At 39.0% G+C, this 27,934-nt stretch overlaps 1 protein-coding gene across 2 annotated transcripts; it reads right to left on the minus strand.

The window, feature by feature from the left end:
* Window positions 1–341: 341 nt before the first annotated feature.
* Window positions 342–27,571, minus strand: LOC111224405 (stromal interaction molecule 1-like). 2 transcript variants are annotated; one of them, XM_022748875.1, is made up of 13 exons: window positions 27,434–27,571; window positions 26,550–26,682; window positions 22,746–22,876; window positions 20,482–20,596; window positions 18,256–18,367; window positions 17,569–17,684; window positions 12,769–12,946; window positions 7,180–7,357; window positions 6,378–6,545; window positions 4,769–4,869; window positions 4,409–4,638; window positions 2,913–2,976; window positions 342–2,163 (listed from the first exon to the last, which is right to left on the minus strand). In XM_022748875.1, exons 2-13 carry the CDS (start codon window positions 26,668–26,670, stop codon window positions 1,653–1,655), a joined length of 2,025 nt encoding a protein of 674 aa, XP_022604596.1. In that variant the 5' UTR covers window positions 26,671–26,682; window positions 27,434–27,571; the 3' UTR covers window positions 342–1,652. The 2 variants fall into 2 exon arrangements, with proteins under 2 accessions (XP_022604596.1, XP_022604595.1); XM_022748874.1 differs by having other exon boundaries at window positions 2,589–2,976.
* Window positions 27,572–27,934: the final 363 nt, after the last annotated feature.

A 27,934-nucleotide genomic window follows, 5' to 3' on the forward strand; every position in this document is an offset into this window, starting at 1 on the left:
CAAAGGCCTCTGACAGGAACAGTGATTTGGCACTTTTGACACTATTGGTCTTCTGCCTCCATAACTTGTTGAACTTCCTTAAAAGGTAGATTACAATTTGAAAATTTCTATCTCATACAGAGCAAATTATTTTGCCTTGTAGTTTAGCCCTTACCAGCGCCCATCCTTCACTGACAAACTGCTGTGAAGTTTTCGTTGTCCACCTGAATAATTATTAAAACAAAAACGATAAGACACAGAAGAGCAGGAGCCAAAATCCAAGTTAAAGTCGCACCATGTTTGTGGATGCCATTTATCTTTTAGGAGGATAATCTTAAAAAACAAGACATAACTGTTAACTGTTTTTTTTTTTTTAATAGCTATGACTAAAAATATGCTTTGAGTATTTTGTGTTAAATATCCTGGTTTTCATACTGCAGGTGTACAAAGCTAGCACCTCAGAGAGACTTTTTCCGAGTTGTATTCTAATTTTTAAATTCACTACACAGACAGAAAAGAGTCCATTGTCACGCAGTGTCTGGTATTTTTTAACTTATGTTTAACATTTTGGTAATTAAGTTTTTGGTAACATTTCTGCCTAATGATAAAAGGACACAACATCCAATCTGGACATTTTAATGCGAAAAAAAACAAGTGTTTGACTCCTGTCCCGCTTGTCAAACACTTGTTTGACTCCCGGTCCAGGGAGGATACATATAAACCCAAAGATTAATCAGTAGTGAAACTTGGCATTGTTTTAAAGCTTGACACATCAGCACAGCATTCCTCTCTCACACTCATGCTCACATGCACTCAACCCTAAATATTAAAAACCCTAAAAAGAAAAATGCTGTAATTTAATGGTCCTTTTGTAACTTTTTAGGGAGATTTACCTCTTGTCCAACTCTCATTTGTAGACAAGATGATGTCACTCAGGGGCTCTCGGGTTAGATCCGAGGCTGCAAATTATTACTACGGCATTTTTAATCCAAACAGTCCTTAGCACATTTTTTGACAGCCGAAAGTGAAATCTGAGTCACAAATACACTAGTCCCGCTTTCACTACTACACTTCTGTTTGAGGATCTTCTCAATGTGTTATTTGCTCTGCCAAGAAGAAGACAACGAAAGACAGAAAAACTTGTAACCATCAATAGAAACAAAGTACTCAGTCAAAATAAAGGAGTGCGCATTCACTTTGGATTTGTAGGCTAGGTGGTTAGGTAGCAATAAAAGAAACATCAAGTGTAGTTTAAGCAGGTTAACGACAAGCAAACACTAAGAGCATTCGAGTATCAGTCAAACAAAAGTGAAGACATGCAAAATGTTATAGATTGTAGAACAAGAAAGAAAAACCAACTGGGAGACACATTTCCCTTTGAGACTGGCACAATTTCCTGCAGAATAAATAATACTTTACATTCCAATATACAAACCTACCCATTCCCCACATATTCAACATTGACCAAATAAGCAGATAAAACTCAAAAGCTGTTTGCTCCCACAGTCCACAGTTTCTCTCAGTAGGTGCTGTGCCTACACAAAGATGCAGCGGCAACAAATTGTGCCATCATTTCACCATTAATGAACCCCAAAAACTTTGAAACTTTTTTTCAAAAACAGACTGGAGGAACACAGTCAGAAAGCTTTGAAAGCCTGTAGTTCATGTAGCCCTTATTTCTTCTGTTTCTTGAAGATCTTGAAGGTGTGTTTCTTGCGGCTGGCAGTGGAATCTGTGTCTTCTCCTGTTGAGCCACTGTCCTCCTCCAGAGGGCTCTTCTTGGAGGACAGCTGTGGGATGCGGGTGCTGCCCTTTGGCCCCACGACCCCAAGTTGCCCTCCTGTAGGTGATGGTGTGTCAGGTTCAGTGGAGTTGGGGCTGAGGGAGCGGGACGACTCTGACAGACTGTTGATCTCTCCCAGGCTGGGCGACTTCTCCATGCCGTACACCTTCTTCATGAGTATGGGACTGTCAGGGACGAGCTCGGCAGGACTGCCCTCATGAATGCGGTTGCCTCCGTTGGGGGTGTGAGCATGCAGTGAGATAGCATCCTCTGTGCGGGAGGACAGGCCGTGCATGAGAGAGGCGGGCTTCATTAGGTGGCCTTTGGAGCTGTAAGCAGATAGCCGATCACCAACTTGAGAGAGGGACAGGGACGAGTCGGAGTCGGAGCGATTTAGGTCCCTGTGGGGAAAAAAAAACAACACAAAAGTTAGAGGAAACAAGAAAAAACAGACCCAAAGAGTTTAAGTTGAAGCCTTGCATGCTGGGGTGTATCTACACTATGCCTGCAAAGCCATGGACACGCTGGGCACAGCCTGGACACTGGAACTCCACACTTGTTAGTTGTGCAGGCAAAGAACATCAGGAACACTGAGAGGTTGAAAAACAGTAAATGCATAGATTCTGTAATGCCTCATCAGGTGCAATAATGTGAAAAAAAAAAAAACTACAGAAAGCATGAAAAAAAGTGAACTCAATGTGAAAAAAAGGAAGAAAATGTACCTAGGCTATGATAGATGTGTTGAAAAACTGAAGTGACAGAAGGTGGTGGAAAAGAAAAATCACGCACATGCGATGTGTGTGGAGAAATGGAAAGAGGCGGGTACCCGAAGCTGTCGCTGCACGAGGTAAAATCAGGAATGGGGTCCATGGGCTGGAAAGAAGTGTGATATAAATGGGAGGAATGATGGGTTACACCCCCACCCACAGCGCTGGGTAAGCAGGAGGAAGAGGAGGACAAAGACTGAGGGTTTGGGCTGGAGCTGAAGATGATGGAAGGATGAGACACAGCTGAGGAAAGAGGAGGCAGAGGAAGACACTCAAGCTGCCCAAACGACTGGCTGCGTGACTGTCTGAGGGTAGCCCTAGACCTGGATGAGTATGGGGTTCCCTCTCCCTGCTGCCCCGCCAACAGGCAACTCTCTACCAACCTCTGGGAGCCCATGGCCAGCTGGGGGTCAATGTGGCGTTGGCGTAGGGACATCATACTGGGAGCTGCGGGCACAAAACAACAACATTATCAACAACCACAAAATAAAACAAAGTCTGACATGGGGGACTGAGTAGGGAATCAGAAGAAAAGTCCACTTCCTTTTTTGAAAGAGATAATTATTGTTTAATATTTTGTTCTTTTATCAATTAAAACAACATATCTCAGATGGTAACATAGAAAGCAATAGTTAGCTCTTTTATGAAAGGTAGTGTCCATTTACAATTAAGGTAAGCGATCACTATGGGGAGAAAGTAGGGGTGCACTGGGTGGTGACAAGATTAAGAGGAGGGAATAAATGTGGCAAGCAAGCAACTGAGGAGAAGTCAGGGGTCCAGCTGCGTGTATCTGCCAATTAGAAAGTATTACAGCTTTGTGTGGCTTTAAGTCAAGGGGAGAGGTAGGGAAGTCAGACTGACGACTGAACTGGGGCATGAACAAATGGCCAACCAGGATATTTCCACATGGGGTGACAGTCGGAACCGACGGACCACAGTTCACTGGCTCGCCTTTCCAACAGTCGGGTGCCATCTGTAGTTAGGCCAATGAGAAACAGTGGGAGCCAAATGCCAGAAAAGTGGTGGAGGGAGAGAGGGGAGTGAGACAGGTAGTGCAATTAAAGTTGATAAAAAGACTTACTCACTATTGCAGCTGCAAAGGGACTTTGCAGTACAACTTTCACCTGTAGTTAGTCAAACCCAAACCTAATATGTGTCAGGTTTTACCATAATAATGAGTTAAATTTACAGCCCATAACAAGATGGCTACAAAGCATTATGATCATCAGAATTGTGTTGGTTTTCCTGATTAGATAATGATGTGCGTTTTCTGCAATGAAGTAAACAGTTTTTGTACATGAGGATTTGATGAGCAAATATGTGTATTTTTTGAGTGTTGTAGTCCATTTAAATTGGGCACTGACTGCTTATAACACATTTCCTTTGTTTGACCAAAAGCAGATTCAAACGGTTTGCAGCACATATTTTGGGAAACAACCACTACAAATAGGTCAGCACGGAAACTTGTACTCATTAAGAAGTATATTTTTCTTAACAGTTCAATTTCCAAGGGAAAGTCACAGGAGTTTTCAGTCTCCATAATCGACTGAGAGTCGATTTAACATTTTATCAAAAATGAGAACATTTAACAAAAGGCATTCAACTGGAATGATGTGTACAAGAACAAGACAATTATGTGAATTTACATGGTACACATTATACAAATGTAAAACAACACTCATTCAATCATAGACATGTGTGACGCTCACTACCTCCGCCACCAGGGAGGCCACAAGGACAAATTCATGTTATTGTACCATAAGAGGTCCAAATTCTCATGTGGGCTGATTTTTGGATTTCCCCAGCAGGGTCTTGGAGTGTTTAGGGGTTCGTTTGCTACTCCCCACTGAATGGCCGACAGATTCGGATGAACTCTTACATTGCAGAGTTCCAGGCATGATATCTTCGTCCAAGTCGTCCATGTCGTCAGACATGATGAAGTGCTGAGGTGTAGCTCTGCCACCCATGAAGCTGGGATCGAGGTTGAGGGATGAGGCCAGTGAAGGAAGGCCTGGGTTGTTGACAATGGTAAAACCTGTGAGGATCTCTATCTGCTGCCAGCGGTGAAGCCTCTCCCGCAAGGCAGCGGTCACCTCACCCAGGGCTTGTCTAAGAAAGATGAGGAGAAAGTAGATACAGAAATATGTGAAGAGGAAAACCAATCTATAAATGACCACTTCACTTTTGTTTTGTTTTTTAAGCTTTGACAATTTTTCAAAAAAAAAAATATGAGACTGACTTTGCTGCCAGTATTTTGTGGTCCACATCATCCAGGGAGGAACTGTGAGCCACATGGAAAGTTCCGAAGAGAGTGTTCCTCTTTTTCTTTATCTTCTCCGCCTGGGAAAACAAGTGACAAACACTTATTTCAGCATTATACACACACACACACACTATGTTAACACTATGTTGTACCTGTTCACAGGTACAACAACAGTGCAGTGAGTATTCAAGAACATAAAATAACTTTTTCACAAGAGCATAATTGATTACTTTATCAGACTGCTTCAATCTCAGAGGTCCTTGAGAGTTTCCTGGTGGACAACTACACAAATTGGGCCAGTGGGTCAATGTGACGCAAATAAAGCATCAGAGAGAGACAGAGAAAAGGGTGGGAGCTAAATTGGAGTGACTGTGTTGTGGTGATGAGCCATGTTGAGCCGGTTGTGCGGCACACTGTGATTCCGTGTTGCTGTCATCTCCCTCACGTCTGTCTCCCTCCCTGGCTAACTACATTGGTCCTTTGGCTCTAGCAACCCTCTGTCTGTTTATGTGCTCATATTATCATCTTTTGATGTGGCCAGCAGTGGGCTGTTAATGTATTGCTTTACACAAATAACAAAAAAAAAAAAGTAAAGATATGGCTGAAATGCTCAGAAAAAAGACGTTAAATCCAAAAAAGCAGCAAGACTGACCACAGTTCCCAGTACAACTCCCAGTGAGTCCAATACAAACACCAGTCAAATTTTACAACATAAGCAGTAGGCAGTAGACAGCAGGAAACTAGTCTGACTTTATTTAGCAGGATAATGTTGTATAGCTCAGTTTTCTGGCCTGGATTCATAAGAAATTCTAATACACCAATTAAAATACTCAAAGTCTGTGTGATCAGCTCAGATCTACAGAAGCAAAGGAAGTAAAGCTGGAAAAATTTAAATCTGTTTGGTGCTATATTTACTGCTGTACTGTCCAGTTTGAATTCTACTCAGGCTCTCTATAGCTACTAACTTGTAATCAGAGTGAAAGTGAAAAATAGAAATACAACTTAATACAATGCAAACTGTATGTGCCTCATGTACCTTATGTCTGCCTCACCTGTTCAGTTTGACACATTAGTGTGTCGGATCACTTATTTGGTCAATTTTGAGACTGCAGCTGTTGCTGTTGTTGTGAACAGTAATATGAAAATGTGTTTTCTTCACAAACACTAATAAAGTAATAAAGTATAATAATAAAATCATCACAGAATCTGTAATTGACTTATGTAAATAACTACAACATTACAAACTTATATCAAGACAATTCATGTGAGTTGTTTCTATTTCATGCATTATTCTAAAAATCATCACAGTTAATCACAGAAACACGGGCCAGATGGGTTTTAATGGCCCAGTCTGAGTCAATAGACCTAAGCCGATTTTTATTCCCACTCTGCCCTGGGCTACTTTCATTTAGAATGTATTCAATTTTTTATTGAATTAAGAACTGAAATATAAAGCCAACTTGTTCCAGTCAGCTCGTCTCAAATCTTACATCTCTGGTGACTTGGTGGAACAGTTGCCTTGGAACATAATTCATAGATTTTAAATAGGAAGTCCTATGATCAAGGCAATAATTACATGGCTTACCCCTTCTTTGGCTACCAGGAGCTGCCGTTCAGCATTTTGCTTCTTGATGTTGTAGTACTGCACTTCCACCTCGTGAGTGAGTTGCAGCCACTTCTGGAGAGACTCTGGTGGTGACCAGCTACTCCGCGACTCCAACTCCTTCTCAGCTTTCTTCAACGCCATGCGCACCTGCAACAAATGTCAAACATTAGGAGACAAATGAACACATAAAAGAAACACAACTATAAACTTTATATTATCTACCAACATATTCTTGGCAATGGCAAATTTTTTTTTAGTATTTTCAGAATTCAGAGAATTAGAGAAGATCTCTGAAGTTCTGCAGCTAAAAGCAATATTACATGAAAGAAAAGTTGTGAATATGCTAATTTAACTAAGTGGTGAATGGGTCTTGCCACAGAAACTCCAACATGTTGTGCAACAACACTGAATCTAAAAGCCTTGCATGATTCCAATTTATCACTGTGAAAAAAACAAAAAAAACACCTGTGACACAAGCGTCTGAATTTGATCACCGTGATAGTCCTTCAAGCAAATATTCATGTGTTTTGCTCACTTGTGTGGGCTGTGCTGTTCTGTTCCTGCCAAATTCCTAATGGACAAAGACTTCAGTGGGTGTATTTATATTATAGCCACTGTGAATCTGATAGACCTTAACATACTGTGCAGTTTCCACCTTTGAAGTTTATAAAACACTGCTCACTCACTTTCAATGCTTCTCCTTTGTGCTGAAATTAAGATTTTTTTTCAATTAAAAACTACAAACACCATATTTAAATGACATTTATCAGTTTGCAAGTACCTGTTCTAGCTCTTCTTCTGCATACTTTTGGCGACTCAGTTCATTCTCTGTGCCCTCACGCAGCTCTCTCAGTCGTTGGGCCTCCTGCTTTGCTGCATTAATCTCATCCCTCAGTTTCTGCTCCAGGTTAACCTTCTCCACCTCTACCGTACGGTGCTCCTCCTGGGCGATCTGCAGCCTGCGGACAAAGAGGGGAACAGAGAGAAACAATTATTTTTAACTTGAGTTTCTCCTCAAAGCAAGAAATCAGTGGCTGCTTAATAAGGCCAAACAAAGAAATGTAAAGTAGGAGGGGTCAGTGTCATTCTCTGTGGACAGTCATGACGTATAAGCATGTGAGTGCCATGTGTGGAATGCAGGACTTGCATCAGTCATGCATCACCGGAAACAATGGCTACCATGTAGAAAGCATGGCCAGTCATGGTCAGCTGCTAGGCAGCGCACAATAAACTCACATCAGAGAGAGCAGAGCCAAGAATGGGAACAGCTGTCGTTGTATAACTTTAGAACAGTACAGTGCTCCTGTAGTGTCCAGATATGTGTTGGTTTGTGTGTAGGATATTTTTAGACTAGCCTCCTAAAACAGGTCTACTTTTATAAGAGGATCATGACATAATAATTTGTGCTTAGACACACACCATTTTAATGTACCGTGATCTGTAAAAAGATCTTATAAAAAAAATGTTTTCATTTGATCTGTAAAACTAAGCAATTGGGTGATAATACTTACAATGGACCCGACCCAAATGGTCCTTAGTCTGGATAATCAATCATAGGAGCTCATAACAAATAACTAACAAAAATCTTTTTTTTAGACTGCAACATTAAAGGGCAGAAAGTAATACCATCTTTCAGTCATTAGGGAGCAGCACTCTCCTTCTGTCAGGCTAAACACAACAGCAGAGGGAGCACAGAAGGGCAGAGAAATGAAAGTTGATCCAAACAGCTAGCTATGGAAAATGTAGCTGGTGGGCAGTCCTACTAATGCTTTCGACCCTGACCTCTGCCATTCTCTAGCTAAGATTCAAAAGCACTGGCAGAGCTACAATGTCCAGAGAGAAGACACCAAAGGCTGTTTTGACTGACCTGCATTGCAGAGCTCACAGGACGCAGACACAGTGTCTATGCAGATTTTGTAGAAGGTAAACAATAACACACACATTTTATACAAACATATGATGACATTTGTATTTATCTTATTTCCCAAAATAACATAAATTTTGTGTGGAAAGCAAACATATTTATAAATGCCTTTCATATGCAGCATTGTTGTCCTTGTCACCAGTCCTTTTTCAGGATGTCTTTCTGCACACACCACACCCAGTCCAAATGTGGGTGAATTAGCACTCGAGCTGACATGTTAAGCAGTCATGCTTAACACCATCTCCCACCAATGAGACAGAGACAGGGTCAAACAGTGTTGTAAAAGGCACCCAGGAAATCCAGCTCTAGTCAAAGCCTCCACCCACTGTCTCCCAACAGAGAAGCCATGGTTGGGCCAGGCTACTTGACACCACCAAAGGATCCGCTTGAAGGTATGGAAAGAGAGCAGCTGGCTGCAGGGATCAAGAAGAAAGGCACAGCAACAGACAGAGGACATACCTCTCTCTCTCACCTCCTAAAACAAGTGCTGTAAGAGATACGAGTCTCTTCTTGCAAGTCACACTGACCTACAATACAACATAACATAGTATATCTCCCACAGCCGCAGTACTTGGCTGTCCAGGCTGCAACACATACAAGGAAATCAGATTTAGAAAAGTTTAATGCTTAACACCAAATGTCTGAGAATCACCATCTGCTTTTGGCTGCAGATCTTTAGGCTGGCTTTACTGATTTCTGCTCAACATTGCCTTTTGATTATGACTACACCAGCTACTACATTTCCTCAGTATAATGAATAGGCATTTCAGATTATATTGCTTTATGGGACATATTCTACTTTATGAGAAACAGGCCCAAAACATTTGGTTTGTTTGTCCTTTCACTGAGCTCTTATCGAGCACAGATTAGATTTAAATGTGGCTGCACAGCAGTATTACATTGCTGCAGATAAATTATACTGTAACGCTGAACCAATAGCCATAACTTCCGATATGAAATATAATGCAATGTCTGCACTGGTCCAGGTACTGTATGTGAAGTAACACAGCACTCACTGATACAACTAATAAGGTATTACAAGCAGCTATGGTATGTACTGTTTGGGTACCTGAAGAGTATAATTCACAATAGCTACACTTGTTAACCTTTAAGATTTATTATCTCTGGTTGGCAGGGGCAGGTGTATTTCCACAACTGATCATAGTATAAAGCCACAGAGGCAACACTGACCTGGCAGTATATCAGAGGGATAGGGTTTGACCTCACTGGACCAGTCAATGGCTCTTTTGGACTGATTTCAACAGGCATATCCCAGCAAAAAACCAAAGTCTTTTCACTCTTGTTTACCGTTCGCTAGACCATGCTGCCTCATGTTTCGAAAACTTGTTTGCTAAACAGTCAGATGACACAAAGAGCAACTCATGAGGGCAATAAAAAGTCTGAAAGTTTTGATGCCTACAACAGATTGTCTACCCCTGTTTAGTTTCCCCAAAAATCCAGCCAGGAATGACATGCAGACATGTGGCAACGCCTGTTGCTGCTCCTGCCCCTGGTTTTGAATCTAACAAAACATGACATCCCCAGAGGTTAAACACTTTCCATTTTCTGCTTTCCTTTACGCTCAACCTCTGGTCAAATTAAACTCTAAACTAAACTGTTCAAATATGAAAAACTAATGGACAGGTTATCAAGATTAGGTATTTCCAATGACCAACATGATGCTACAACATGCTCACAGTGACCACCAACTGTCATTTTACAAAATATTTATTTTCTTTTCTTAAAAAAAAAAAAAAAAAACTTCTAACCATTTTCTAGTTTAAGTACACTTGGTGGTAACTTTATGATAAACCAACAGATGTACATAAAAAACTCCAATCAATAATACCAAAATATATATGACAAGAATCCTCTTATGGTTCTGTTCAATCATAGAAAAGCTACAACTTCACAGATTGTAATTACATTGCTCTGTCCCAAAACCTGTTTTAATCAGAAATTACTTAAAATTACACATGAAAAACATCAACAGTAAAACATAACATCTCATTTCATCTGCACCATTCGTGAACCTAGGTAATGCCTTATCCTTTCAAAAGCTAAAAAAAAAAAAAAAAAAAAACTGTCCTGTGTATGAGATGAAGCTGTGCTGAGTATCCTTTAAAGGAATAAAAGGAGACAGTGCATGCTTAAATGCACATTCCCAGCATTCCTTGAGGTATTAAAAGGACCAAAATAGTTAGAATTGTCTTATAACCTTCATTTATTCTATATGATAATGCCAATTATCTATATACATTTGGCTCTATTTGAGGTGCTTTATTTTAAAACATCTCATTTCAAAACATTTAATCATTAAAGCTGCAGTGGCCTGAAGCCAGAATACACCAGGTGTGAGTGTATTGCATACCAGTATTGCATGTCAGACCAGAGAGGTGGCTGCACCGCAGACACACACCACAAGCATTTTGTCAAAGGATTATCCCAAAGCTTTGTTTAATAATGGCTAAACTGCAAGGTTCACAGAGGTCAACCATTAACCCATTTTTGGGACATCAATTATAGCGCAAATATTCAAAAGATTAGTGTTGATTCAAACCCTTAATCATGATACAGTCACTCATATGTCTTTTTTCAAGAGTTTTCCAGGTCAGGGTCAAGGTGGCAAAAACACAAGTGGAACAGCACAAACATTTTTTGAACCTGCTCCAACCACTCCTCAGGATCACCAGGATCACCAAATGCTCTCAGATGTAATCCCTCCAGTGTTGTCTGAGCCAGTCAACAGTAAACACTAGCAACTGAAGAGGTCTCATCTTGATTCTTTGTATCTGCAATTTATCCCTTCAATCACCTCCCAAAGATTACTGTATTATCACAGGTGAGGGCTGGGAGGACGGGCTGCTAAACTGAGCACTAAGACCTCTCTTCACTACCACAGTATGATACAGAGTCTGTATTACTGCAGCCGGTGCTCAGTATCTCAGACTTTTGGACAACACTGTATATTATTAATTTAAGAAGCCTAACTACATGCAGTGATCATGCACATCTGCAGCCTCACAGCAGGAGAGATAACCACCCTGTCCTGTGATTTTATGGTGATGTCTGGTAGCCAGCCAACTCAGTCTCTGCACTCAACTATTAGTCATTTGTTAGAGTCTGCCTGCTATTGTTTAGTTAAAAAAAAAAAAAAAAAAAAAACATCTAATGAATGGAAAAGCACTCATGCCATATCCATATCAATGGCTTTGATCATGACTGCTCAAAGCAAAGCTTGCTGCATTTATCCCAACAGATTAGAAAAGCTGTAATAGATTATCCACCTACCCAAAGTGCATTTGTCCTTTTGTAATTTTTTTTTCCCTATTCAAAAGTCTGTGTGGAAATGCAATTTAAAGTGCATATTCTTTGGGAAATGTTGAAAACATTATACCTGGGAGTTAGCTTGCTGTGTTGTAGTTGGCTCTTAAGTCAAATGCTGAAGCTTCCAAAAGATGCTTCTAAAACATGGCCCTATGAGCTAGAAATGACAAGGAGTTGTACAGAGGTCAAAGTTGTACAGAGTTTTCACACTGACTTAAATACCATTCCAGCTATTCAAGCAGCACATCTTTTCCTTGAACCAGTCATGTGTCTTAAAGGTTTTCATCTAATCTAATGGTTAAATGTAATTTCAATGCAACTCATTTAAATCAAGTCATTTGGACTAATTTGTCTAAAGTCCAGTCCAATGACTCAACATCCAGTTTTCTAGTCTGTCATTACCCAACAGTCTTTCACTTCCCGTTTTAGAACAGTGTGGCTCTGTATGTGAAATCCTGTGAAAGTTATGACTGTGGAAATATATATAGGATTGAGAACCCCTATACGCAAATTCTTAACAATCAAACACATCTTATTTGCATAGGGAAATAACTGAGACTGACAGAATCTCCTGTAGTCCTTTTAATCAATGCCTGCTTCTGCTAACACCAGAAGAAATACACTGTTGTCAAATAAAACCTTAACCTCCAGAAACAGAACAGGGCACTATTTCACACTCTAAAGGATTTACAATTAGCGGGTGAGGCTGTTGTTTAGACTGTCATATAGGTATCAAACTTATTACAAAAAAAAAAAAAAGGCTACGGCTAATTCACGGCTAATTACCTGACAAGTCAATTGAGCAAGGGATTTGTGAGGAGTAACTCTCTGCATGTTCACCACATGTAAGCAGCGCTGGCAGCCAAACACTGGCTGATATTTCCTATAAGGCTGACAAAGTATTAGCTAGTCAAAGTTAGCTTGAAGTCAGTTTAAAAATAAATTGAGGATACAAATGTATTTGTTTGATGTTCAGAAGTCCCAATGTGAATAGAAAAAAGCTATGCAGCAATTAATACAGTGTTTAATGTGGAAATACAAAACTGATGGTATGTGTGCACAGTACTGTATGTGTAGAGTGTAATGGTTTGTTGTGTGGGTGTTGGGAAAAACCCTCACTTCTGTTGTAGATCATGCAGACTCTGCTCAGCTCTCTGCAGGCCCTCCAGGTCTTTCATCATCTTCTTCATGTGGTCCTTAGAGTAGCGATTCTGTATGTAGGCAAACCAGCAGCCACCCATGCCTATGACTATTGACACTACCAGCATGAAGTCCTTCAGGTGATTATGTCTATTCACTGTGAGAAAGAGAAAAAATCAAGAAGAGAAGGTACATTTTAGGAGAGTAAAACATCAAAATTATAAGATAAATCTACAGAAGCTGAAGTGTATTTCGGCCAGGAAATATATCAAGGAGAAAATACCGTCTAACAATGAGAAAGCTTTATGAGGATATGGTGTGAAACTTGTGCTTGAACATAGCCTGCAAGTGTTGTAGCGTGACACAAATAGAAGAGTCAGTAGCACAAGTTCAGGTTGCGGTGAGAGGGGCATAGAGCAAAAAGCCACAGCCTAACACAGCCTATTTCAGTCTGGTAACCATTGCTAATAAAGAACATACACAGAAAACCAAACAATGGCAACTATAAAACGATTAGTATAAATGAGAAAATATGAACCAAATCCTAGCTGCTATTTCTCTGAAAACCTAGGAATTAGGTGTGTGTATATTGCCATGCTGTCACTGTAAAGAATTCATAGCTATTGAAAGTCACAGCAGCTAGAAAGCAGCTATCCCATTTGTAAGAAGCCACCTCCCAAGTGAGGATAATTTTTACCAAGGCCATCTTATTATTAAAAGAATTAAGTCTGAGTCTATTTGATGAGTCAGGAGAGCATTGCCATGCAGCAACTGACACAAAGCCTGCATTTCAGCCTTGCAAGCCACATAATGATGCAAGCTTTTTCTTTCAAAACCTGCAAAGGGGTGTATGGAAAAGAGATAACAAAAACATGACTTGTACTTCCTGGAGAGAGACAAAAATGAAAAAAGATTAGGGTAAAAAGTCAGTATAGGCCAGTGTCTCTTTACATCAGGATGATATGCAAACCTAAAATCAGTTCTTCATAAACATCATCCAGTACCACTGGCTGCTGCTGACAAAGAGCCATGTCAAACATACATGGCACATGAATTTAAATTTTATCCCAGAGCATGCATCTCTCTTTATATAAGCCCTCTGTATGGTAAAAGAGCACATCACCAAGTCCCCAACTTGTGCTAAATGATCTGTCAGGAGAGCTGTGTATATTCCCGTAGACATGCTTATAAAGCCCAGAACAAACAGGTTCATCAGAGTCAAAGATCTTGGACCAGCTGTGCCTGCTCTTGTGTCACAGTAAAAAAAAAAACAGAACTAAGAAACAGAAAATTTACAGGACAGTAAACCACTGCTCGTCTCTTCTTTATTCCCCTGGGTAAGTAAGAATAGCACAATAATTACACTTCAGCTACAGTGGAAGATCATTCCGTCTTAACCACCGAGAGCACAACCACCTAAAATTGGGTCACAATATTTAACTGAAATGCAAACGTCCTATATTTGTCTAGGATCTGCATTGTGGCTGAGAACAGATGGTTAAAAAATAATGAGCATCATCTGAGATTAATAAAATTGTATCCTTATGTTAAACTGTTGTCCCAGTTCTATTTACTGCTCTTTCAACACTATCTGTCAAAAACAGTTTTGCCCTCTATAAAATTTGTCACTGACTCAGTAAAGACTACATTCACTGCCTTTCAAGAAAACCACCAAGAGATGATGAAGTGACATTTAATTAACAACAAAACTGGAAATAACTGGACCCAAATGTGCTTGGGTTAATTATTACCCAACTGTCCACTAGATTAAAATCAACCCATTGTGAGATGTGTCTTAAAATGCTGCTGCTAAATACAGTCAGTCAGTCTGACCATTAGTGGGACCCACTGGCGTTGAGAGGCTGTCAAAGCCAGACAGCCCTCGCTAATGTCTTCCTTTGGGTGTGACTCTAACAAAACATTCACAATGACACATGTCAGACACAGACCACTACACACTGTTCCCCTGTGCAGTTTCTTTTTGATGCAAATGCCTGCTTTCTATGAGGGTTCATTAAAATTTCTCTTCTTGCTTCACTAATGATTACATAGAATCTTTGCTGTTCTCCTGTAAAAAAAAGAAAAAAAAAGAAAAAAGAAAAAAGACTGCGCTTCAAGGATAGGGAAGCCTCTGCCCACCATTTATATTTTGTAGAGCTGCAAACATTATTTTCATTATTGATATATATTTCATGACAAATGTGCGTAGGAGAAGGATGAATGAATCCAAAAATGAAGATCTAGCACTAAAACATTGCAAATAAAATTTATCATTATTATTATTAAATTACCATAGCCCAAGGAAACACATTCAGATGTCTCTTATGCAACCAACAGTCCAAAACCCAAAGATATTTAGTTCAGTGAAAAGCATTGACCCTTCACATTGGAGAAGCTGAAGCCATTAAATATTTGGTATTTTTGCTTGAAAAATAACAAAAGCAATGAATCCATTATTAAAGAGTTGATGATTAATATTCTATTGATCAACTAATCAAATTCTACTGATCTAGCTCTAATATTATGTGTAACATCTGTAGCAGGGGTCATCAATTACATTTGTCTAAGGGCCATTATTTTTCTAAGAAGACACTGTGGGGGCTGGACTTTCAAAAAATATCAGTGTGAACATACTCCTAATAAAACATGGGAAATCCATAATGATAGCTATATACAGTATTTTGCCTAAAAAGAAAATGATTTCAGACCTCAGCTAAGGAGGAAGTTCACTGAAGAGTGATGGTTTGTTAAATTCATTATTAAATAACACTATATACACTGATCAGCCACAACATTAAAACAAGTAACTCGTTTTAATGTTGTGGCTGATCCGTGTATAAGGTGCTGTACTGCAAATATTAAAAATTGCCAAGTCCTTTGTGATTAATAAATAAATAATCAACATATACAGCTCTATCACTGTGTTTGCTGTCAATCTGACCTGCTGCTTTCACCCGAGCTGGTTCTCCTCTCTCCTCTCTTTACTAGCTACAGCTATCCCTAACCCCCTAACCGCCTTTTGCTGATTTAGCTGCCACAGCAGCACTGGCTTAAACCTGGAAATATTTGAAACAAATGAATTTGATAGCTTATCACATTGGTTGGAATTTTCAGTTTCTACGTCTCAGTTTTGCTAATACCTGTACTCCAGACTATCTTTTGACAGGATGAAATATTTTTCAATATTCATGTAGACTGAGGGAGCAAAACGTTTAACTCCAGTCACGAGCAGTCAATATTGACTAGCAGATATGCTAGCTGTCTTCTCTGTGGGGAAAAGCCAACAACAATCCTTCCTCCTGTACATGATCATATTTTGATTCTATATGTGCATGGAGAGGAGGGGGTGTTCACAGACAGACCCATCGTCAATGTCTGTGTATCTCAATATGAGAGAGAGAGAGAGAGAAAGGCAAGGACGGTGTGACCAAATCAATGCAATAAGATTTTACCCATTTGAAATAGCAAGAAAAAAAAAAAAAAAAGAACATGGTGGTGGTCAGTTGTGATATTGTGGCAGGCCCCCCACAAACAAATCAATGTATGGGAAACGCTGTTAGAAAGAAAAAAATGCTGTCTCCAAATATATATATATATTGAATATAGCTTAATTTATTTTTTGTCCTCCTCACATTTTCTGGATTCATTAATAATCTGCGAACTGGATGGGAAGCTTTCGCGTTGCTGATCACTGTTCTGTAGCATAACATTATATCCAAAACCGATTCCAGAATTCTCACTTTCTAAGCTGAGTGTTGCAAGATACCATACAGCTGTCACATTATCACTCAGCTTTTAACAACAAACATGCTTTGCATGAAAAAAGAAAATGGAATTTTTCATTCTGGGAACATGACTTCCCAAAGTCAACCAAGAATGTATGAAAAAATACAAAGTACTGCCAAGAGGGAAGATGGCTGAGACACATCCCATTCATTGTGATGTTACAAAACAAAAACAAAAAGAAAAACCTGAAAGACAACAATCTGTAGCTACAGAATAGGAGCATTGATACCAGAGAATGAGAGTCAGAGGATGAGTGGTGTGTTTATTTGTCTCAGCACGCAGAGGGGCGGGTCTGGAATACAGAGCAGTGTGATCTAACCCTCAGTTCACTTCCACAATCCTTGAAACTAATACAGGTGATAACAGGATCTTCCCTACGTATAAAAAGGCAGACTAAATTCAATAAACAAGCAAGTCAGTGAGTAAACGAGTGAGTGAAATAAATAAATAAATAAATGAATAAAGCTAACAAAACCTAACCACAACATATCACATGGACCATGAGCTGATAAAAAAATGAGAGCAGAAGACAACAGTGGTCAGGATATTGGCAATGTTGGTAGGCTGTTTATTTGAACACAAACTTTCTGCAGTAATTTCAAGAGAGTAAAGGTGAGGTGTTGAGTTAGTCATTTGGAAGATGTTTTATGCCACTCTGATAACCGCTACGGTGAAGACATTTCAGCAAGCCTTGAACTTCCAACATATTTACAGAGTAAGCAATGATTTTTATTTGAAACAACAACTACAAAGCAATTTGGACGCACATAACTCTGCCCAGGCAGCAAAATCCTCAAAATTTGTTTTGTTTTAAAAATCTATCCTCTGCATTTAGATCTGTACCATAATAAAAAATAGTGGTAATGAAACTGTACCAGTTTTCTTATCTGTGCTCAGGGATTTGAAGTATCGGGAACAAATCACTGATCTTGTATGAATGAGTGTATTCATTTGAATTCAATAGGAATTAAAAAAAAGAATAACGTCACTTACTCAGGGGTGCTCCAAACAGCACAGTGTCCAAAGATTTGAGCTGCAACTTTTGCACATGGCTGCGATCCAAAATCTTCAGAATAGAGAGTGTCAGAGTGGTGTTCTTCACAGCAAGCCTGAGAGAAAACAGACAGTCCTTTTATAAGAACAGGGAAGCAAAGGGAAGCAAAGCATGTAATGCATTTTGAGCCATGTGTAATGTAACCACTTAAAATAATTTTCAAAAAACCAACTAATCAGACATAAAAACATTATTAGATACATTAATAGTAGTAGATAGTGAACAAATTCTACTATTTTGACAAATGTACACACTGGATTATTTTAATTGAAGCCAAACAAAAAAGACAGAAACTACAACCAATCTAATAAAACTGACACTGACTGATCAGAGAAGGGGATGTCATGACGACTAAAGAGGGCAATCTAAATGGTTTTTAATTGCTAGAACTAAAAAGCTGCATTAAGTCAATTATTTGTGTTAGCACCATTCCCACATTGCACATCATTGTTGTAATGAGTAAACTTTGAGGCTCAACTCTTATCACTGTCATTGAAGTATTCAATTTTTATTTGTAAGTCTTACCAGTTCCATCTAAAGTAAAACTGTTGTCAAGCTGAAGATGCACGTTTTTCATAAATCTAGGACAGTTAAAAAAAGTTGACACAGATCATGATATCACTAACCTTGGCATGGCACTTCCATTAAAATTCATCTTGCGAAATGCGTCCACATATTGTGGCAGCTCCACATAGGTGATGAGCCACTCCACCACCTCATCCACTGTCCAATTATACACTGAGGGGAAAAAGGAAAAACAAAATATACAGTCACAGTGCTCATTGATTCCCATTCATCTAATCCTTGTAGGATTCAATACTGATAAGGTTATATGGTTCCAGTATGTCACATACAGTGCAGTGAGAAAGAATTATCAATAGGTTTTTCATTGTTTTGCTCTCTTCCCACAAATTAGCTTTGAAATGAAATAATGAATGTGGGGCTCAAAAGCTGACTTAAATCTTTAATGGTTTGAAGGTGTTCATGTTTATTTTCAGTGAACATCGTTCTTGTAGACCTGTAACTTTTTTAGGACAACAGTTATCCTTAGCAATTACAAAATACAGTCAAGACGTTTTGTCTTGGGGCCAAGCAGTCGGTCAGATGACCTCAGACCAGCTGATCATGTGTTTCAAAAACTGACTGAAGGCAAAAATTCCTTGAAACCAGAAGGAACTGAGGATGGCTGAAGTACAGGCCAAATAGACATCACCAGGGAAAATACTGGGCATGGCTGTGTCATAGACATCAGGCAGTAAGTGATAACAAAAACTTTGCAACCAAATATTAAATAAGATGACTGTAGGAAAGAGTATGTCATCTTGTCAAAATACCGTCTGTCCCTCTAATGTCACCTTTCTAACTATGCTGTTAATCTGAAATGGATGCAAACACTTTTGAATTAGAGCAGAGTAAGCCCTAACTTCATAGCAACTCAATGAGCCAAATCAGCAACAATGTATCACTATCATCTCTTTTATCATCTCTTCACTGGCTCCCAGTAAAACAAAGAATTGATTTTAAAATAGTTCTCATTGTTTTTAAATGTTTAAACGGCTCAGCTCCTTCCTATGTTTGTGACATGCTCACTAAATACATATCAAAGAGATCCCTTAGATCATCATATAAAGCTCTCCTCACTGTACCAAGAATCAACTCTAAATCAGCTCATGGGGCTTTCAGTCATTATGGTCCTACTATCTGGAATTCTTTACCATATGAACTATGGTCTGCTACAACAGTGTCTTCTTTTAAAAGTAAATTAAAAACATATCTGTTTTCGCAAACTTTTAGTTAGGTTTAAGTGTGTGGTGTGAGTCAGTGTAATTATTGTTATTATCTCCCTTTTAGAATAATGATAATAATAATAAATTAATAAATTATAAACGTTCCTATTCTGTATGTTTTTTTGTATGTAATATTTTCTTATCTTATATGATATTTTATATTTTGTCATATATGATGTATCCCTGCTTTTATTTTGAAGCACACTGAGTTTATGCCTGCCATATCATCAGACATACTAAATGACCATGTATCCTGTATCCTGAATGACCTATGAGGTATCCTATGGATTAGCAAACATTGGCTTGCCCATAGTATTAACTGGGGAAGGAAAATCCACTCCCCAGCTACTGGCAGAGAGTCAACAGTGTGGGTTGTCTGTGTTAATGTGTTGCTCTCTTGAACAAAAATCCAGTTTCCTGGCTCAAACCCTCTAGAGCCTTGTCAAGAAACTGCAATGCAGAGTAAGTCAGTACTACGAGCAAGAAAAAATAAAGGGGGGAGAAAGGCAACCAGAGCAAAGAGTGTGAAAAAACATGAGTGCTAGATACAGCACAGCTCTCAAGGCATACATGATAGCCCAGCCAAACAGATAGGCAGAAGGAGGTGAGAGTTTGTATGCAAATATTGTGCTGACAGGTTCAATCATGTCTGCTCTGCCACTGGCTGATACTGATAAGTAGATGGCACTTTATTTGACATGGCATCTGATCAACTGCCTTGCTCCTTTGTTGGGCGAGTGAGAAAGTCAAGTAGGGTTAATGTCTGACTCACAATGTCAGTCACAGGGAAATACGTAACTCTGATTTACTGGCTATCTGAAATAGTGCAGTTCTTTGGAGCTGGCAATCATAGTTCCAAGGAGTCTTTCATAAAAATTACAAAAAAAACAATCATCTGTCCAGTTTCAAACAGTCTTGAGAGAGCGTATCAATTCAGAATATAGTGCGCAAAACAAGTTTCACGGTCTATAATTCTATAGAGAAGCTCTGAAAGAAAGGCCTGTTTGTCTGTGTAGTCACTGCTGGCCTTCAGGGAAAAAAAAAAACAAGGCTTAAAAGCAGTACCTTCAGAGCTCTTCCATGCATTCCACAAGTCCTCCACACTGATGAACTGGTCATCCCCATGGAAGCTGTTATGTTTGGCCTTGGGGTCATGGTAGTTTAGATCTTCTCTGAGGAACTGCAGGATGACAAGGACGTTTGTAGTGGTTAAAAAATCTATTTACAAGTGTTAACTGACAAAAGTTGCAATAATATTTACAGGGTTTATTAAATAATAATTTCTTAGAAAACTGCATTTGTACTTCTCTTACTGACAATCTCAGCATACAGAAATCTTGTTAGCTTGGTCTGACCAATGTTGCAATGCAGAATGTGAATGTATCGGTGAAATGTTTTTGTATTTCTTTCTTCAAATTTAAGGATTAAACATTGTCATATCATAGCAACTGCTGACATGTTAAACAACACAGACATCCTGACTCAGTGGGGATTGGCTAAATAAAATGTATGAACAGGTGAAGGACAAAGACCACATTTACAAATAGTGTTGGAAATTTTCTGTTGACAAGTTTGAATTTATTGTGAGCACTATGACCTGTTTCATCACTGTGGGCTTTACAACCTCCATAAAAGGAAGAAATTACAATTCTTGTGGCTTATGTGTGTATTTGCTTGAGTTACTGTGAAAGGAACATAAAACACTATAAATATCTCAACCAAACATGACCTGAAAATTACTAACATTTTCCATTCACTATTTAATGGTCTGAAACAGCACGGAAGTTCGTGTTAATAGTTATTCTACAGTACAACACGTGTGCTGATCACCATTAACTGGAGGCCAGACTGTGACGTTATTAAAAACCAACAGAGCTGAAAAAACTCAAATGGGATAGGTTTTGTGATCCTGAGCACTGTAGAAGTTTTTCATAAGAGTATTCTGATACACTATTGCAAAAACACAGCCATCAAGCATCACCTTAATTAAATCTTTGATGGCAGTCTGGTTGAATGACCAATTTTATGAAATTTACACGATTAAAATATTACAATTTTCTTAATTGTTAAGGGTTATCAAAACAATATAAAAGTCTCTGGATGACATTTGGTATCTCCATTTGAAAATGAGAAGTCTGCATATTGTACACAAGACACCATGACGCATAGTAAATGGAACAGCGTACAAAAATTTATGGCCCTCTGGATTCCATTCTCGCCCCCATCGAAGTGGTAGTAATCAACTACTTGCCAAAGGAGCCACACCACTCATTGCCCACTACATCGTAGGCTAACTCAGTCACTGTGTTTTTAAACACAAACCCTACACAACATCTTTCACACCCACAAAAGTCATCTCATGCAACATGGGTGGAAGACAGTAATAAGTCATGATGCTTTTCTTTCTTGATAGATGTGTGTGGGAGGATTTCACTACAGGGTAGAGAGATGGTCTGTACTGCAGGTGAAATATCACACTCCTGAAAATATATTCACTGGAAAAATTAGCAGGACCTGTATAATGTTGTCAAGGCCCAAAGATTATTCTTAAAAGCCAGATGGAGACTTTGATCTTGGTTATAAAGAAATCAACCATCGTCTTTATTTAATCACTGTATGATAACAGAAAGCAGGGCTAACGTCTTGAAGTGCTCTTAATCGTTTTGAGTTCTCTATTTCTCGACTCAAAGCCACTACAGATATATGTGCTCACTGTGCTGCACTTGATTCTTTGCCTTAGGGGTATTTGCATGCCAAGTGCCTCTTCTAAAAGCAGAGACGGCTGCAGTGATGACGTTGCTTGCTTTGGTCTGGCGTGAACCACATGCCTCAGACTGAACCAAATTGAAATGAGCCTCCAGAGAAGGCCTCCTCAAGGCCACAACCTGTAGTTTGGACTAGAGCTCTGGATGTAAACTCAATGAACTACAGGCAGTGTCTTTCGGGCACTAGTGATGTCTGAGAAGCAACAGACCACACGTCTGTTACACATTATACAACAGCAATGAACAATAAACATAAGCGGTAACGGGTTATACTGGGCTTTCATTATACTTCACTGCATTGAAAGGAGAAGCAGCAAACACAATTTTCACACATTTAAAAAATACAAACCCCATAGTCTGAGTAAAGTTGAGACACTACAGGGCTATGATTAACTGACCATCTTAGCAGAAAATCCTATGACAAGTCAGATGACAGAGGATTACAATAATGATACTACTACCTCTTCAGACTGAATGAAAACCACATCTGTAATTGTATGATTCAAAATATCTCTTTCAATAGAGCATCAGTTGTTGTTGCTGATTTTTTAGGCTGGTACTTACGCCGTCTGTCTCTACCACGTCTACATTGCCATTTGCGTCATCATCCATCTGATTGTGGATACTACCGATAGCCTCGAAGCTGAGACGGGCATTCTCATCATTGCACAGTGGCTCATCGATGCGACAAAAATCTGGTGGAGAAACAGTCATACCAAGAAGGTGTTAAGGCAAATTTGAAACTCATGGGTCAACACAGAATTATCAGAACTATTCACATTAATTGGTGTGTGATAAAAGTTTATATGTTTGCCTTCCAATTTGGGAAACAGTTAAATCAAATAATGCTCTGCTGCAAAAATGTCTAATCACAAAATACTCTTACCACTTCAGCAACAGCTTCTATTTTTTTTCCAACATTGAATTTAAAAAGTATACCAGGCTGAGAATATGCAATTATTCATAACTACTCAAAATTCCTTTATATATAATTTTGGTTTAATTTCAGTCACCCTGAAAACACTTTCTGGAGTTTATTTCTGTATCGCATTCCCTCAAACCAAACTTGCACGTCTTAAAAAAAATACTGTTAATATGATGTTTGAAGGGAATCTGAGTCATGGTACAGGAAGTTTATAGTTTCTATTTTTGAATTTCAACATCAAACATGCAATTCACACACACACACACACACACACACACACACACACACACACACACACACACACACACAAGCACTGATGTGATCAAGTTATTCAAGCACTCATGTCACCTCAATGCTACAATTGATATGCAGAAGTCAGGATGCAAAGTTGCCTGTTGGATTTCCCTCACTCTGCCTCTATGTTGCTAAGATAGCTGAACTGAAAATTCCTTGGCTGCAAACAAAGCATTGTTTATATGGGGCCTTTCACTCAATGTGGGGATGGTACCAAGAAGCCAGATACCATGACTGCCAGACCTACTGTGTAGACAAAAACAGGCCATGTTCCAAGGTGAATTGTTTTTTAATAATCATGGTCCTAAATTTTTTTTAATCTATCGTCAATTTGGATTTCACCGTTTTGTTTAATGTCAGAAAACCTGACTTTGTTATTATAAATATTGTTTGCATTTATCTATATTCAGTATTTTTACAGTCAGGACACAGTAACATGTAAGAATACCAGCGTGTATGACTCCAATTAATTGCAGATAAATCAGATGTTTATGTTTCTACAATAAATAATGATGTAATTAAGCAGCCTGTATGTTATCTAGTGCACCCTGTCTGCTCTGTGTTCCCTCTCCTTCCTGAGAGATTACAAATCCTCAGCCATAGATCAGAGATAATGTCACCACTCCCACTAAGAGGAAACCTTGTTTGGCATGTATTGCAGAAACTGGCATGAGCTGTGTGAAAGGGCATGGTAGGCTACCTCTTATGACAGTAGGTTTAACTGTTTAATTCAAGCAGTGTGGCTGAGCTGAATTCATAAGAATAGTGTCCCTGAATCCTTCAGAAGCACATATTTTATTCAATTAATTTTAAGTCTGTCTTATACAACATCTGTGTTCCACGTGCTGCTACTATAGCGACCTTTTCCTGGTTACATAAAGTTATATAAGAGGTATATGTCAAACACAGTATGCTTTATTATGTATTTCATTGCATTATACCCACAAAAGGAGAAGGTGAAGGCAACAGTTAAGGTGGAGGCTGGCTTTGCTCTGCAACATGAGAGGTTACTGTGCACTTCCTAACCGGATGTAAGCTTGGTTTTTACTAACAATGAGAACTTTTTTGATCACAACACCAAGGTTTTACTGTATAAAATGCTTGTTTCTACTTTATCCTGGTTTGCTAATAGATGAATACTTTGTGGTTAAACACAGCACACCTTGCTTTTCATGTTGCCTGCATCATACTCACAACAATACAGTGCAGAAGTAGGCAAAATCAAACTCTCTTTCCCTTTCATAAATGGCCGAGCTCAGGTCCATATATCTCAACTGATACTGCTTCTCCATTAATTACAGTCACCCACACAATAGAGTATAATCAGTTTCAAGCGTATGGTTTGTATTGTGCTAGCATTTACAGCGTAATTCCCCCTCCCACTGATCAACTTGTCATTTCAATCCATGCTTTTTTTTATTCCCATGTTATGACAGGTTGGCTTAGTCATTAGAGAGATAAAGCAGAAAGTAAAACATGTCTCAAATTAATCTCTGCAACGGTTACTGTGTCCTGTGGCTCAATGAATGGTTTTGTAACTTGTATTCCTCTACACAAAACCACTAAACCAGAACTAGGAAGAATGCACAACCTGAACTTCCGCATAGTAAAAAGTTAATTTTTCAGCAATACTACGCAAGCACTCCAGCTTCAGAGAACCTGCAATGCCACATACCAAAAAGGTAATTAGTCTGTCACACACTCAATCGTTCACATTCACCATGTTAAACAAAGAATGACAGTTACCCTTGTGAAAGCCTACCAACTGCAACACTCTCATACACTCAGCCTGGCCCTCTTTCTCATTTGGCTTGCAAACCTCCGGAGACACAAGATAAGATATTTACATACCAGTCAACCTGCCTTATTTAAGAGCGAAAGTTACGTAAGTCATTCTGTGTGCATGGATGTAGAAGATGAACACACTCCTCAACATTGCCACTTCATAACTGCAGGAGTTACTAGGAGTCCTACTGCCATTCAAAATTCCAGTGAAGCTTTGTAAATCATTGTCACTATTAAATTCTTCACCGCGCGGTGGCTTCCTGGGACTATTGCATCATGCTTTAGTAAAATTGCTTCAAGTGCAAAATCTGTATGAGCAACTTGGACAATGTCTCAGGAGTTCCTGTTTAACCACACTGGTCAGCAGTACCAACAATAGATCACAATGAGAAAGTTCACAGTACTGGGTCTTTGCCCAGTTGTTGCTAACAGTATAGTGATTAACGTGAAGTTAAATTTTTCAAAATGTAAATCTTAGTCATAGTATGTCATAACTCTCTCTCTGTTTCCCCAGATAGATTCAAGTTATATGGTTTACACACAGTTTAAAGCTTAAGACATGCTTGACAGATATTACATTCATCATTCATCTTAAATCACTTCATGGATTGAGGCAAGAGATTATCACAGTGAAATATTTGTACACTAGGATCTTGTTAAACTTACTGAACATGTTTGTGCCTTAAATGAAACCTTAATTTTAAAAAAACTTAGCTGTGTAATGTAGTGCAGCAGTGGAGAGGTTATGCTGTTATGAGAGACCTACACTAGGTTTAACATGGTTACATTAAGTCATGTCGTTATGAATTTTGGTGACACATATGATAAGCGCAAATCCAAGATGTTAGTGTCTATATTACCTTATTATTTCATCCTCAATAGAACTGTGCATCTTAATTAAATGATTTAGGCCATCTTTTTTTAAATTTACACAACTATAATGTAATGAAGAATAACAATTTATGTTATGTGTCGTACAGCCAAATAATCAGCCAAAAAAAAAATACTACCAATGCACTAATCCCAATTTTTATTGGATTTATTGAAAATTGTTTAATATTTTAACTATTACTCAGATTCAGAAACTACTTCAACCCTGCTCATGTGCTCCACTAACCATTAGATCAATTTTCTTCTGATGGAGTAGGTGGCTTGATCTAAGTTGGAGGACAGGGCTTAATGTTGAATGCCAGCCCGACTATTCTCAGCATGGCTACATTTAGTGCCTGCACAATCACAAAGATGTGGCACCAACAGTAATACTCTACTCTGCAAATCTATAGCGTGTCAGTTTGACAGGTGGACAAAAATAAACTTAAAAAAAAAATGTTGCAAAAAATTGACGCCATGGCCGATGTACTCACCTGACACCTCGTTTTCAACAATCTGACTATCTGATGTGGGTGAACTTGTTTTGTCGGTCCAACTTTCTCCAACGAGGCATAAGCAAAATATCCACAAGGTCACAAATTTGTTGAACTCCATGACTGGTGTATGCTGGAAAGAGGAGAGCAGAGAACCTTGAAATTTTGATAATTTTACAATAACAAATTTAGTGTTTCTATCTTGGTTAATCCATTAAACATCGCTCATTATTAAACAAAATGTAGCTGCTTTTTCTCTTAACATTAGACATCTTAGCAAGGAGAAGGGCACATCAAGAAATACGGTTAGTTACATAAAGATCCCCTGCAGCAACCGCAGACACATGCTATTACTTCTCAAGGGTGCTTCTTCTTCCTGAATGAATCAATGTCCAGTCGTTAGCTTGCTAATACCTGGCTTTAGCTTAGGAATCCTTTAAACCTGACTTTATCAATTAAGCTGTGCTGTGCTTTGGGGTTCCAGGTGGCAAACACATGTCACCTCAGGGAGAAACATAACAAGATTATGAAAAGTAACATCAGCCTGTTTATCTGCGTCTGCTTGTGGTTGGATGTCTGACAAGCCCTGGCTAGCTAGCTAACCACCTCGGCTAACTAGGAAATGAAGTAAAATATCCAAACAAAGGGGGAGTAACATTAAAAAGCTCTTCTAAGAAAGCATTCACATTAACCCCTTCGTGTTTTTTCAGTTAGTTTTTGTCGGTGTCGACTTGAATTTTCTACAGACGCACGTTAGCCACAGTTGAGGTTTAGCTAAACGCAACTCAGACAAGGAACGTTAATAAAAGAGCAATTGTAGTTTTAGCTAGGCTAGATGGCAATATCATTAATATAATGATGAATAACAAGAAAATAAAGTTAACCTGTCATGTATCAGAGGCAGCAGATGTGTAGTTTCAGCTCTGTGTTAACATTGCAGCAGATGCCTGGTTCCCCGGAGTTGAAGCACAGCGAACTCCACCTCCTGTTAAAAGAAAAAAAAATGTGTCGGTCTCTTTCCCCGCGACCGAGAGACTGAACCGAAAAAGCCGCAGAATGTGGACAGACGCTAGCTTGTCTTCTTCTGCAGCATCGAGCCCCTGGTTACCATAAGCAAGTCTCGCCCCCTACCGTCTGGAGTGTAAACCGAACATCATATTTAAACAAACTGCTGAAGTGGGCCATCTAGTGGAGAATATAAGCCATCACACCAAAACGCCTGCAGGTAAAATTTAAAGGAAAATGAAGCAATTTTTCAAGCTCAGTTCTACAGTATGTACCTGTCATAGTACACCTTTTAAGTTTTTACAGAGTCAGAGCTTTATAGACAGATAGTTAAATATTTTTATAATGAGTTATTCAATTCCAAGGTGGATAATACAAAT

This window comes from Seriola dumerili, unplaced genomic scaffold (assembly GCF_002260705.1).
Source record: "Seriola dumerili isolate Sdu_G_001 unplaced genomic scaffold, Sdu_1.0 BDQW01000134.1, whole genome shotgun sequence".
In the NCBI taxonomy this organism is placed as follows: Eukaryota; Metazoa; Chordata; class Actinopteri; order Carangiformes; family Carangidae; genus Seriola; species Seriola dumerili.

Excerpts from the sequence above, each read along its gene's own strand:
- LOC111224405 (XM_022748874.1), bottom strand. The coding sequence starts at position 26,670 with ATGGAGTTCAACAAATTTGTGACCTTGTGGATATTTTGCTTATGCCTC. Across the intron at positions 20,597-22,745 it reads ACGTGGTAGAGACAGACGGC|TTCCTCAGAGAAGATCTAAA; the intron begins GTAAGTACCAGC and ends GTCATCCTGCAG. Across the intron at positions 17,685-18,255 it reads AATGGAAGTGCCATGCCAAG|GCTTGCTGTGAAGAACACCA; the intron begins GTTAGTGATATC and ends GTTTTCTCTCAG.